Here is a 15,000-nt window from a genome sequence, read left to right as displayed (position 1 = left end):
TTCCTCCTGCATCACCCTCCCTCATTCTTAGCCTCACCCTGCTTGTTCATAGTCCCTACAGAAATCAATTATTCCGCCTCAACTGCAACCTCGACACAGTACGATTTAGCCTCGTGTTTTCTCTTCCAGGTCGACGCATACACAGGCGACTGAGAGGAGAGATCAATTATGGCCGTGTTTTGCAGCTGTGTTCATTTTTAGAATTACAGATTAGAGACAGGGTACAAAATAGTATATCCACCTTGTCTTTTAATCCATATTTCCATCTTTACCCTTTCCAAAAATCTATCTATCTATCTATATACCTAGGCTGCTTCCCCCAAGGAAAGGGAGGTAGCCAAGGAGGCTTTTATTTTTTTCCCACCAGCAGTCATGTCAGAGGAAGCTGAGAGGATAGTATGGAGTCTTCATCTTTTCTTTCTTTTTTTTTTCTTTTCACACACGTAGGATAGATCTTGAAGATAATTTTGTTTTACCCCCAAGAAATAACCTCCCAATAGATCAATAGCTCCCTTTTTATCCGGTGTAATCAAATGTACTCCCTTTGCCTCAGCCCTTCTGCCTCTCCCCTTTTGCTTCTCCCCTGCCTCTCCTCTCCCGTCTCACCCCCACTGCCTCAGCTCCTGCCTACCTCTCTTTCCCATGCCTCATCCTCCCTGCCTCACCCGCACTGCCCATTCTCTCTGCCTCAACCCCTCTGCTTCATCCTCTCTGCCTCCACCCCTCTGCTTCATCCCCCCTGCCTCACCTCCTCTGCCTCAACCCCTCTACTTCATCCCCTCTGCCTCAACACCTCTGCTTCATCCCCTCTGCCACCCCCTTTCATTTATCCTCCCCGCCTCATCCCCTCTACAGTACCTCAACACCCTTCCGTCAACCCACTCGCTACACTTTCACTACCTCGCCCTTCTTGCTTAACTCTTCCTGTTCACCCCTCTTGCCTCATTCTTTCTATCTCACCACATCTGTCTCATCCTCCATTCTCACCCCTTCTGTCTCATCCTCCATTCTCACCCCTTCTGTCTCATCCTCCTTCCTCACTTCTGCCTCAACTTCCCTACGTCACCCCTCCTGCCTCAATCCCTCCTTCCTGCCTCTCCCCTCAGGCCTGGTGGTTCAGGGGCAAGTCCTAAAGCTGGAGCCAGTGCTAAGACACCACGCCGGGGCCTACCTCTGTATAGCATCCAACGGGGTCCTCCCAATCGTCAGTAAACGCATCACCCTCAGCGTCGCATGTGAGTTGCTATACCCTTCTTACTCTACCCTGGTCTACCATTGGAATACCTCTCACCTGGACTAAAATTGCCGTCTCTTCATCATGAGTGCGGAACTATACCAAAAGATTAACACCAGAAAAACTGTGATAGTTAGTATTATGAGTTATGGAAAGGATACAGAGCCACAGTATTATCTTTTTCTGCCACTGAACCTTGTGAAATTGGATTTAAATGGACAAAAATCTTGGCCAAGTTTATGTAGAAGCTATATAGAAGGGGATGCCAGATTCCCATTTTTTCCATCTGCTTCATATTTTTTTTTTTTTTTTTTTTTACAATCGGTTAGAAGGGACGACAGAAACTCTGACTCTTATACGAACAGAGCTGAGCCATAACCCGCAATACGTATGCCAGTTACTGAAAGGTGACAGGGACAATTGTTTTCACGCTTGGTCTGAACATGAAGCTTATTTGTTGATGAAAGTTAATAAAAATTGCTTAAAAAGTATATATATATATATATATATATATATATATATAGATATATATATATATATATATATATATATATATATATATATATATACACACGAGGGAGGGGAGAGAGGAGAGGAATGGGGAAGGGGAGAAAAGAGAGGGAAGGGGGAGGGAAGAAGAGATGAGGCGTGGAAAGGGAGTTTTGAAGGTCCAATTTCGTTCGTCTCTCCGTCAGCAGGCACATCACAGTCACCAGATGGGGTGAGGGAAGAAGAGGGAGAGGGAAAGAATAAGGGAAGGAGGGATGAGGAAAGCAGGAGGAGAGAGGGGAAAGAAGGAAGAGGATAGAAGAGAGAAGGGGTGAGTGAGGAGGAGGAGGAGGCGGGGGGAGAAGAGAATGAATGGAGGGAAGGAATTAAGAGGGAAGACGTCCTCTGTAAGCTGAATAAAATCGTATGGTGGTAGCAAGATAGGAGAAAATCACGTTCTCGTATTCAAGGGGTTAAGGTAACTCGTGTGTGAGGGCGAGAGTTAAATCCTGCATCACTAATCAGGTGAGTAAACGGTAGAGGTAGTGAGTACAGTAATGATGGAGTCTGTGTGTGTGTGTGTGTGTGTGTGTGTGTGTGTGTGTGTGTGTGTGTGTGTGTGTGTGTGTGTGTGTGTGTGTGTGTGTGTGTGTGTGTGTGTGTGTGTGTGAAGAGGAGAAGAGAGAGAGGAAAGGAGAGAAGAGAAGAGAAATCCTATGAGCAAATTTGTGAGGGCAGCGAGTCAAAAATCCCGTCAGCTGTCAGTTAATGAGTTAGGGGGTGAGATGGAGGGCTGGTGAATGTTTTGAATACTAAGCTTATTACAAATTATGTAATTGCATAAAGCGATTTCATTAATAGGCTGCCAACTTGTAACCAAATATATAATTAGTTAATAGAGCCCTGATGAAGCTCACACGCGCCCGCACGCACACACACAGGCAGACACGTGCTGTATACACAAAAGTGCACACAATAGTAAGTATGCATACACACACATACACACAAAAGTGCACACAGTAGTAAGTATGCATACACACACATGCACACATACGTAAGTAGATGCATTCATGTGTGCACACATACCGACTCAACCCACTCATGCATGCACACGCAAATGGAAACACACACATTCACTCCTATTTCCAGAGAAAAACAAATCTATGCACACACACACACACACACACACACACACACACACACACACACACACACACACACAATGACAGTCATTCGCTATTACATAAAGGGAGGAGGTTGAAGGGAGGAAGTGGAGGATACGTGGAAGTTGAGAGGAGTTCTCTCTCTCTCTCTCTCTCTCTTATTTTCATTGTTCTTCTTTTTAAAACTCCTCCATTTATTTTCTTACTCTCTAATCCCATCTCGTCCCTCCGTCTCCCAAGTCCCTTTTCTCTCTCTTCCTCTCTTTCATTTCACTGTTCCATCTTGTCTCCAGTTCCTCTTTTCCTTCCTATTTTCCTCTTTTCTTCCCTTAATTTCCACATCAATCTCTCTCATTCCCTTCTTCTTCCCTTCTTCCCGAATATCCTTGTCCCTTCTCTTCTCCCTTCTTCCATCCCTTTCCCCTTATATTCTCCCTCAACCTCTCCTCCTCCCCTCTCTCCCATTTCCCTCTCTTCTCTTCTCCCTCCTTCCATTCCTCTAATACCTCCCTCCTCTTCTTAACCCTCCCTCTTTCATTGATTTTTTATCCTTCTTCGCCTTTTCCTTCCTCCCCTCTTTCTCCCTGCTACCCCATTCTCCCTTTCCTCCTTTAGAACTTTTCCCCCTTTTTTTCCTCCCTCTCCCTTATCTCCTCTCAGTTTCCCTTTTGCCGTTTCTCCATTTTGCCCCTTTCTCTCTCTCTCTCTCTCTCTCTCTCTCTCTCTCTCTCTCTCTCTCTTTCTCTCTCCTGCCCCATTCCTCTTCCACCCTGTTCCTTTTCTCTTTCCTCCCTCCGCCTCCCATTCCTCCTCTCCTCTACCATTCCTCTTCCTCATATTATTCCTCTTCCCTCTCCCTCTCCTCTTCCATCTCTTCTCTCCCATTCCTTTTCCTCTTTAGGTTCTTTTTATCCTCTCCACACCCACCCCTTCCCCCAATTCTTTACTCTCCCTCTCCCATTCCCTCACTCATTTGAGATCCTGCCCTTCCTCTATCTCTTTATTTTCTTTCTCCCTTTCCCATTCCCTCTCTCCTCTCCTTTCCCTCTTCCTCCCTCCCCTCCCTCATTCCCTCTCCTATTTTCTATCTTGCCCTTCCTCTGTCTCTTGTTTTCTCTCCCTCTCTCCTTTCCCATCCCTCTTCCTCCCTCCCCTCTCTCATTCCCTCTCCTATTGTCTATCTTGTCCTTTCTCTATCTATTGTTTACTCTCTCCTACTTCCACTCCCTCTCTCCTCTCCCCTCCCTCTTCCTTCCTCCCCTCATTTCCTATCCTGCCCTTCCTCTATCTCTTGTTTTCTCTCTCCCTCTCCCATTCCCTCTCTCCTCCCTCCCCCTTAATTCCTCCCCCCTCCCCCTCCTCCAGCCTCTCGCAGCGCCACTCAAGGAACTTTATAAAGCCAAGGAGACTCCGTAATAAAGTTATGCCCCCATTTCTTGCTCTGTTAGTCCGCCAGCCTTTGACTCGGGGGAGGGGGGGCAGGGGGGATTAGGAGGGGGAGGGGGGTGAAAAAGATGGAGAGGGGTGGAGAGAAGGGCTACAGGGCTGGAGGGTTTAAGGGAAGAGCTGGAGGGAAAATTTGGAGGTGAAAAGAGATTAGAAATAAAAACGAGGTTGAGAAAGACTTGGAGGGGAGGGACTGGGGAGATGGAGGTGGGGAGAGAGGTGGAGGGGTTGGAGGGGGAGAGAAGCGGAGAGGATGGAGAGGGGGGGAGAGAGAAGTGGAGGGGTTGGAAGGGGAGAGAGAGGACTGGAGAGAGGGGTTGGAGGGGAGCTAGTGGTAGAGGGGAGAGGGATTAGGAGGGGGAGAGGGATTAGGAGGGGGAGAGGGAGTTTTAGAGAGTGACAGGGAGATGGAGGGGTTGGAGGGAAAGACTAGAGGGGAAAGTTGGAAGGAGGGGAGGGGAGGGGAGTAGTGGGGGTACTGGTGGAGGCGGGTTGGGGATGGGGTGATGATTGGAGGGTTTGGAGGGTTGGAGGGGAGCTAGGAGACAGGGCGAAGAGGAGTTGGGGGATAGAGAGGGAGAGTGAGGGAAGGGGAGAAAAGTTGGGAGGTGAGGAGGAGGGTTTTGGAGGAAAAGGCTGGCGGTAGAAAGGGGTTTTGAAGGGATGGAGGAATGGAGAAAAGGTTTAAATGATGACAAAGGGGAGGGCACTGGAGGGGGTATGGAAGGGGGTGGGATGGAAGAGGGGGAAGTGAAGGAAGAGATTAGCCGAAGGAAGGATACGAGGAAAGTAGAGTGAAGGATGGAGGAGTGGATACATGAGAAGATGATGGAGGAGAGGAGTGGAGATGATAAGGAATATGCCAGGACACGAGAGGAGAAGAGTGGTGGGAGGGAATAAGAAAAGACTTGAGAGAGAAGAGGAGTGGAGAGAAGGCAGGGGGAGGTGGGAGGGAGGGTGACAAGTAGGAGGGGGGATCGGAGAAGATGGAGAAGTGATCAAGGATGGGTGAAGTTAGTGGGTCAGATGGTGGGAAGGAAGGTGTGTGTGTGTGTGTGTGTGTGTGTGTGTGTGTGTGTGTGTGTGTGTGTGTGTGTGTGTGTGTGTGTGTGTGTGTGTGTGTGTGTGTGTGTGTGTGTGTGTGTGTGTGTGTGTGTGTGTGTGTGTGTGTGTGTGTGTGTGTGTGTGTGTGTGTGTGTGAGAGAGAGAGAGAGAGAGAGAGAGAGAGAGAGAGAGAGAGAGAGAGAAACTGGTCATAAAAAGCGAGTACAGAAAAAAAAATACAATAAAATGGGGAAAAAAGAAGAGTGACGAGAGGGAGGAAAAAAATGTGGAACAATATACACACTGGAAAAGGGGAGAAATGGGAAAAATAAGAAACTGCAAGAGTACAGAAATAACAAGAAAAAAATAAAGAAAACTGGAAAAACATAAACAAAGAGGGGCACAGTTTAACAAGGAAGAAAGGACGAAATGAAAAAAAGTTAGAAGGACGAATAAATAGCAGAGATGTAAGGGAAGAAAAACACAGAAGACAGGAAGAAAAACACAAAAGACAGGAAGGAAAACAAAGCGAGACCAGAAAAATACTCGGGACAAATAAAGAAAAAAGTAAGAAAAACAACAAAGTCATGAACGAGGATAGTGGTGAAAGAACATGAAGAAAAGATAAGGAAAAAATAAATAAAAACATTAGATGGCAAGAAAAGTCCCTAACCTTAATACAATAACAGAAAAAACGAGAAAAAAGAAACAGAAGAAATACTGTTTACACCCAGGAGCAGAGTCACCCTAGTAATTTAATTTTTCCCATAAGCTGTTTTTTTTACCCTTTCTTTTTTTTTATACACTATTTTTTTTTAGAGGATAGGAGGAGTTCTAAGGGGCAGTCTCTTCTGAGGTCAATGGATAGAAAAGTGGATTGAAAAACGGCTGAATTGATGAGTGAAAGGATGGATTGAGTGATGTGTGGATGAAAGACTTACCTAAACGACTAAAAGTATGGCTGCTTGATGGATGGATGGATGGATGGTTGAATGAATGAATGAATGGATGAATGGATGGATGGATGGTTGAATGAATGAATGAATGGATGGATGGATGGATGGATGGATGAATGAATGGCTGGATTGCTGGATGGATGGATGGATGGATGAATGGTTGAATGAATGAATGGATGGATGGATGGATGGATGAATGAATCTATGTGGATGCATTCAATGTGATGGATGGATTGATGGCTGGATGGACGTTTTGATTAGACATGCTTATTTACTTGACCGATGGATGGATGTTTTGCCTAGACGAGTTATTTTATTTGATGGGCAGATGGATGGATGGATAAATTTACCTCATTTGATGTTTGCTGAACATGCAGATGAATAACACATGGACGAATGAACAGACGAACTTTGCAATATGAATGATAGTTTACTCTACCGATGCATATTCAACTGACGAACATAAGGAATAATAAAGATGCTCACTGAACTAAATCACCTTCCAACCCCCGACACTGAAACCTTTAGTAGGGTCGGATGAACATGAGGTATAGACGAAGTAATGGATAACTCTAGCAAAAGATTTTAAATGAACTAACTCATGCACCTCTTCTCTCCATCCCAAAGTCAAACCGGAAATAAGTTCGGTTTAGCTACAGGTGTCAGTGAACAAGTATATGAATAAACAGACGAATGAAAAATAAAAAGAAATCAAAGAACGCGTACCTCCACCAACACAATATAATTTATTATTTTCTACTTTATTTCCTTTTTCCTACAAACGAATACTTTTACGGTCTCACACAGTCAGGTAATTCCATAGTCAGGTAACTCTACTGTCTTAGGCCGGTATTCTACTTGTCCCAAGAGGCTTCGTGGCACTTCTTCCTTAGCGATTTTTTTGCATATTACATCTCAACATTTTCCTGTATGCAGTTTTCATCGTTTTAATATTGACAAAGTTTGCATCAATAAATTTACAAGGCGATGCTGAGATGTAATGTGGAGAATACATCTGGAAGAAATAGGTGCTATGAAACCTGTACCACTAAGAACAAGACCCTTGGCCTACCCTGTTACACAATTCAGAGACAGCACACCTCCGCTAACATCAATAAAATTATTTATTCCTGCATCCCGATCTGGATCCACCTCAGAATCTAAATCATCTCTTCCTTGGCCCACAACACACCAATCCACCGGGTTTCATCGAAATCCGATAACTTTTTGAAATACCTTGTGCACAAAGATACAACAGATAAACAGACACCACTGAATATAATCTCCCTCCAACTTTGTTAGCGAAGGGAATAACTGGTTGAATATAGTTAATAATATTTAACGAACTAACTTACTCCAATCACCCCCCCCCCTCTCACTAATAAAGTCAGATGTAAGGTCAGGGAAATCTTACATGTAAATGGAATAAACGGTTAGCAAATCACACATACGCCGTTGTGGCGGTTCATTCTTATACTTGGAAACTTTTGTTTCAGTCTCAATCTCCTTTGCTGGATTTTCTGTTGTCCTGCTAGGCTTCTGAGCGGTAACCATAAGTTAAGGATACCTGGTAAAATCGCCTTCACTTATAAATGTTAGAGGTGATGTGTTGAAGGTCGATACGGTACAAACTGATTTGTTTACGTTGCATGTCTTCGGAGCTGAGGTAATCATGACAACTGTTTTGTTTAATAATTGTGTTACAAGCTATCTACTTGAAGATTAAATTAAACATCGCTCCCCAGTACACCAACCCCTGTGGTATTTATATGTGAAGTTTTTTTTTTTTTTTTTTTTTTTTTTTTTTTTTTTTTTTAATGTGTCCGACTCTGGGCAAAGGCTTCAGGGCCTATATCTTGGGGGCAGTAGCCTATCCCAAGGCCCAGTAGTCCTCCTACACCTCCACATGTCACCACTTCGGCGCTAACACCCACCGTCCATATTGAATACATGCTAGGGCTGTCTCATACAGGACTGGTGTATTGATATTAGCGGGGGTATTTTTACGACATGTCGGCGGGTCATCTGGTAGATCAAGAAAGTCTGCTTTTTATGAAATTCAAATCCTTAAACTGTCCCCTGCCCCAGCCAGGATTCGAACCTGGGTCCATCAGGACTGCAAGCCGCCTCTCTACCGATTCAGCCGCCTCTCTACCTCCAGATTGTGTGAACGACATCGGAAAATACGTGTGAGAGGTTTCCGATGTTATTATTAATGGATGAAAAAGTGAATGAATGAAAACGATAATATTCACTAAACGCGACCCCTCACCTGTTCCCTCCCTCTACCCCACAGTCAAGCCAGAGGTGCGAGCAGATGAGCCGCAGGTGTGGGTGACAGTGGGCTCGTCCGTCAACCTCACCTGTGTAGTGGACGCCTTCCCGGAGCCACACCTCGAATGGCTCAACGATCATGGAGTCCCCCTGCCGCAGGTGAGTGAATGAATGAATGAGTGAGTGAGTGAGTGAGTGAGTTTGTGTGTGGGGTTGGGTGGGGAGGGGGAAGAAATGGAGTAAGGGATGAAATAACATGAAGTGAGAAGGGAGAAGGAAAGTGAAAGTAAAAAGCAAAAAATGGGCAAGAGTATGTAGTGTAAGAGAGGGAGGGATGAATAACGACAGAGGAGAAGGAAAAAGGAAGGCATGGAAAAAACTGGGAATGTGGATGCACTGTGAGAGACTGAGGGAAGAATAAAGGAAGATAAGGGAGAAAAAAAGAAGGAATGAAGGGCGTAAATAGGATGTGAGATACGCTTGGATATCTTACCAATTGAAGCTAAGAGATGTTATGTTCCCCTCGCACTTTAAATAATACACTCACCACCCCACAATTACAACTACACAATTAGCCTTTCCACCCCCGCTATTACATCCACGACCTCCACAATAAATACCCACCACACAATTACACCAGCCACCCACACAGTTACACTTACCACCCCCATAATTTCACCCACCACACCCACAATTACAACCGCCTCCACAATTTCACCTACCACACCCACTGTTACATCCACCACAACCACAATTACACCCACCACCTCCACACTTACGCCCACCACCCCCACAGTTACAACCACCTCCACAATTTTACCACCCAAACCAAAAACTACAACCATACAGCAATAACACCAACTCCACAATTACCTACACACCACCCACAATAACAAAATTACATCCAAGAATAAACTACCAAAATTAAAAGCACTAACTCCAAATTGCTCTCACTCCACAACAACACACACTCCACAACTGCAATAGCTCCACAATTACGGGCGCACCTGTGACTGGCAACCGTATACCTGTGTGAGTTAATTAGGATCAGACACCTGTGTAATCTTAGACTCACCTCGGTTGATACTTCCACTTCATTAGAGAGAGAGAGAGAGAGAGAGAGAGAGAGAGAGAGAGAGAGAGAGAGAGAGAGAGAGAGAGAGAGATGGGAAAAGAATGAGAAAAAAGGAAAGGGTAGGAATGAAAAAAGACCAAGGAAAAGGAAATGGATAACGCAGAAAAGAAGCAAAGGGAGACAAAAAGGAAAAGGGGTAGAAGAGGAGACGAGAAAGACACTGGAAAAAAAGTAAGTGTGCGGGAGTGAGAGGGAAAGGGAAGGAAGAAGGAAGGGTAAGTAGGTATGAGAGAGAGAGAGAGAGAGAGAGAGAGAGAGAGAGAGAGAAACTCGGGCACTGACAGATGGACATACATAAACAAGTCTATAAGACAAAAAGACAGACAGACAGAAAACGAAAAAGACATGCAACTATAACACGGAAAAGGAGGCTGGAAAAGAGAAAATTATGATAGAGGGAAAGCACACATAAAACGAAAGATACCGACAGACAGACAGACAGACTGAAAATGACATGATCAATCATAAGAGACAGAACAGAAGGTTGGAAAAGAGAAATGAAGACAGGGAAAGAACACATTAAAAAAAAAAAAAAAGACCCACAGTAAACTAGAGAGACAGACTGGAAAAGATATAAACAGATAAAACAGAAAAGAAGGTAGGAAGAGAGAAATAAAGACAGATGGAAAGCACACGTGAAAACAAAGATACAGACGGACAAATAAACAGAGAGACAGATAGTAATACACACAGACAGACAGACAAGATAGACAATGAGTGTTTTAAGTAGCAGAGACCGTTTTCAGTACATGTTTATATCTGTACCGAGCTACGAACGCTATTTTCTGCCTCATTTGCATACATTAAACATTTTTGACGCCCTTACCCTAACTTTTACTCGGATATCCACGCGTTCCAAGAATTTAAGATTTTAGCACTGTTTTAGGTGTTATTATCGTCATCAGCGTTAATAAGGGTATCATTATTAGTATCGTTATCATCGTCTTAGTGACCATTATCGCAAATGTCATCATCATCAGGAAATACCCCCCCCCCTCTCTCTCTTTCTTCTTGTATACAGTCTCACCACACTTGCCTCCTTCCCTCCTATTCTCACTGTCAGCTTCCTCCATTCTTCCTTATCGCCCATAAACCCTGCCTCCAGTGCTTTCTCTCTGCTTCCTCCTTCCTTCCCTCTTCCGCCTTCCTTCCCTACCTCCCATCAGTTCTCTCCACCCCTCCTTCCTTCCCTATCACGACAACCAGGAAATTACCATCCAATTAGTTCAACGTCTGTGGTATGCAAGTTGGTGGAAACTATTATCGGAGACAAGTTCGTCAAACATTTAGAAACAAAAATTCTACTGGAAGATTCACGGTATGGATTTCGGAACTGTTAAGCTTGTATTATGAAGCTATTGGATTTTTTTAATGGTTTCTTGAATATATACACTTGCCCTAGACATTCTGACACCAAAGGCGACAACTTCCTTCCTTCCTTCTCTTCTGCCTCACCTCTCTCTCTCTCTCTCTCTCTCTCTCTCTCTCTCTCTCTCTCTCTCTCTCTCCGTATACCCCATAGTTCCCTACCTCCCACCTCTGTCTCAACTGCTGCTTCTCTATCTCGGCTTAAGTCTTGTCTATCTTCAACTCTTTCATTCTCTCATTGCAACTTTCGCATACTTCCTGCCTATCCTGCCCACCACGAATCCTGCCTACCCCTAATCTTGCCCATCACCAATCCTGTCCACCGCTAATCCTGCCCACTCTCAGTCCTTACCCCAATCCTTGCCCCCCCAAGATCTACCCACTCCTAATCCTTACCCCAATCCTTGCCCTCCAGTTCTACCCACTCCCAGTTCCTACTCCACTCCACTCCATCCCTCCCCCCGGCACTAATGCAGGGCCTGTCCCCACCTCATTACTATCCAGCGTCCCTTTGAAGGTGTGCAGGCCTGCTGGACGCTGGCTGGTGCTTCATGTAACTCGCACCCAGGGAGGGAGGGAGGGAGGGATGGGGAAGGAGGAACAGAAGCGAGGCAAGAGAGAGGCATGGATGAGAAAAGAGAGGAAGAAAAGAATAGGGAGGGAGGGAGAAAGTGAAGGAGAGGAAGAAAACGAAAGGTGGGAAGAAGGGAGGAGGGAAGCAGGTTATGGAAGGAGAGGAAGAGGGAGAAAGGAAGGGAATGAAGGAAGGAGGAAGAAAGGAGGGAAGAAGCAAGGAGGAAAGCAGGGATATTGACAGAAGGAAGGAAGGGAGAGAAAGGAAAAAGGGTTGGAGGTAAGGATGGAGGACGGTGAGAAAGATTTAGAAGAAGAGAGGGAGGAAGGGATGTATTGAGAGGGATGGTGGCTGGTTGTTGGATGAGGCAGGCAAGAAGGATGGGAGGAAGGAAAGGAGAAGGTTAGAATGGAGGGAGAGAGAGAATGGGAGGAAGGGAGAGAGGAAAATCACGTGTAAAGCTAAAGAACAGATACATATTTGGATGATGTGAGGAAATAAGGGTTTTGTGTGTGTGTGTGTGTGTGTGTGTGTGTGTGTGTGTGTGTGTGTGTGTGTGTGTGTGTGAGAGAGAGAGAGAGAGAGAGAGAGAGAGAGAGAGAGAGAGAGAGAGAGAGAGAGAGATGAGGGGGGCGAAGCTGAAAAAAAAAAATCAAGACACGGAGGGAGATGGGTAGGAGAGATGGAGATGAAAAATACACCCAGTAGACAGACAGAGGGGCAGAATGGAGGATAGACAGAGACAGAGGGATGAAGAATAAGGGAGGAGAAGGAGATTGAAGGAGGGATAGAAGGATGGAGAGGCTGCCGTGAGGATAAATAGAAGAATGGAGAACTAGGACGAGATAAATGAATGGAAGAATTTTGATAAAGCAGTGAATGACAGATATACAAAAATGAAGATATTATCCGACACGCAAAAATAAGTGGATAGTCAGAAGCGTAAATGAAGGAAAGAAGATGAATAGGATGGAGTAAAGCATGGAGGAAGGATGGAGGGAGAGGTGAGGATGAAAAGGAGAGACAAGAGAGGAGAGGAGAAGAAAGGGAGGGGAGAGGAGGAGAGGCAGGAGGGAAACCGGAGGAGGGATGGCATGAAGAGTGGAAGGAAGAAATATGAAGGAAGCATAGGAAGGGGAGAGATGAGGGGGGAGAAGAGAGGGAGAGGTGCGAATCAGAAGGAAAGAAAGAAAGGAGAGGAAGAGGAGTGGGAAGAAGGGGAGAATGGAAGAAATTGGGAGAGAGAGAGAGAGAGAGAGAGAGAGAGAGAGAGAGGTAAATGCTTCAATGCAAACACTGTCAACATTGCAAAGTGGCCTACGAGAGGCAGATGGGGGAGGCTGGGCAAGGGAAGTGATGGAAGGGAGGGAAGAGAAGGGGAGGGAAGTGGGAGGGGAGGGAAGAAAGAAGTGGAAAAAGAAAAAAAAAAGAAAGGGAGGATGGAAGTGGAAAAAAAATGAGAGAAGAGTGGAAAGGGAGAGGAAGTGGAAGGGAGAGAAAAGAACCGGGGAGGAGAAGAGAAAAAGGAAGTGGAAGGGAGAGGGAAACGGGGAGAAATTAAAGACTGGGGCGGGAACGGAAGAAAGGTGAGGAAAAGTGGAAAAAGAAAGGAAAGGAGCGAGGTAGAAGAATATATGATAAAAAAGGATAATGACAGTGAAATATACCACAAAAAACATCATATAACAAAAAAAAAAAAAATCGATAATAACACAGAACAAATATACAGTATACACAAACGAACACACAAATACTCGAATATATGACACAAACTGCAATAGATTAGATATTCTGCAACAAGTATACACAGAAATACAAAGATATACATCGATAAACATTTCATTTTTATTAATATACAACTTATCCTGTCTATAACATGAAATTAATACAACTGCTTTAAAAACTGACATGAAAACAGGTAAAGGTGAGCCGCGCTTATAAAATTCCAACAATTTAAATATCTAAAAACGAATATTTGGTAAGGGTAACCTGGACCTGCGACGCTCACTTTTAATCTGCTTAGCTATATTTTCTCTGTAGGTCCGTGTCCGTGGAAAAATTCGTCAACCTCTCCACTAGGATTACTTTTTTCCCCTTTTTAATAAGGCGACTCTCAGATTATCATTTTTAACTTCGTAAGAATCTGCAGCCGTGAAAGATTAACGAAGGCTATATTTAATCCCTCCAGGTTAATAAATCTCCCTGAAGCTGAATAAAGCACCTCGAAGAAGGAAAGTAGGAAATAATAATTAGGTCGCTGGATGAAAGAGGTTTACCTGATACCGGTAATAATAATAATAATAATAATAATAATAATTATTATTATTATTATTATTATTATTATTATTATTATTGTCATACGAAGGAGTGGGAGCAAAATGGGTACATAAGCAGTCTATTTACTTCTCGAAGGATCTTCCAATATTTTCCCACTCTATTTACAGACCAAGATTCATTCAACATCTTCAGTCCTACAACGTATCCCTTGCTTTATTCGGACTACCTCATAGAAGATTTTATTCAGCTTAGAAAGAAAATAAGTTATGTTGAATAAGCCTAACCCATATCTAACAACTACAGTTCAGTAAGATTCTTCGAGGGTAGGAGAATGAAATGTAAAGACTGAAGTGGTCAGGTGTGTTTTATCTGAGAGAGAGAGAGAGAGAGAGAGAGAGGTATATGGAAGGGCGACCACTGGAAAATAAAGCCCATATCTAGGTTACGAGTACTTAGGAGACTCGTAGCACTTTTTCCTCAGCGATTTATTTTGCGCCATCGTAGTAAAGAAAATAAAGGAGCACGAATAATTAAAAATCATTCCACCCTTAGAACTCCTTTCGTAGCCCTCAAAATACTCTCTCTCTCTCTCTCTCTCATCTTTTCAGCACTTATTCCCTGTTTCTCACGCCTACATTCTCTTAACTTTCTGATATTTTTTTTTTTACTGAGTTTATTCCCTTGCTGATTCTTCCATTTTCCTCATCCCAAGTTTCTTTATTATTTTAGTATTCTCTCTCTCTCTCTCTCTCTCATAGCTCCGTACCTCTCACTGACCCTTCCTCCTACACAGTAATTTCCTCTCCCACCCACGCCCAACCCTTCTTCCCAACATTTTTCATGTTCCCCTCTGCCCATAGAATCCCTGTCTTCCATCACCACTTCTCCTACCCCCATCCCTCCCTCAACTCCAAATCCCCATCCTAAACTGCCTCCCTATCCCTCCCCTCTCACCTCTACCATCCCAGCTCGTCCTTCATTCTTACCCATCCTTCCCACACCAACGCAATCTTCCTCGCACAGGCAAACTCTTTTTTCCT

At 44.3% G+C, this 15,000-nt stretch overlaps 1 protein-coding gene across 1 annotated transcript in view; it reads left to right on the top strand.

The window, feature by feature from the left end:
- Positions 1 to 15,000, top strand: part of LOC145394002 (protein amalgam-like) — a 240,833-nt gene that overhangs the window by 205,130 nt on the left and 20,703 nt on the right. Inside the window, exons 5-6 of the mRNA XM_080267973.1 lie at positions 1,107 to 1,235; positions 8,629 to 8,765. Of these exons, the coding sequence (XP_080124099.1) occupies positions 1,107 to 1,235; positions 8,629 to 8,765 (266 nt within the window). The remainder of the gene's footprint in view (positions 1 to 1,106; positions 1,236 to 8,628; positions 8,766 to 15,000) is intronic.

The sequence above is a fragment of the Coenobita brevimanus genome, chromosome 26 (assembly GCF_032717465.1).
Source record: "Coenobita brevimanus isolate Jiangsu-jjx chromosome 26, ASM3271746v2, whole genome shotgun sequence".
Taxonomy (NCBI): Eukaryota; Metazoa; Arthropoda; class Malacostraca; order Decapoda; family Coenobitidae; genus Coenobita; species Coenobita brevimanus.
The sequence above is the reverse complement of the archived record's forward strand: the minus strand, read 5'-3'. Positions and strand labels throughout refer to the sequence as shown.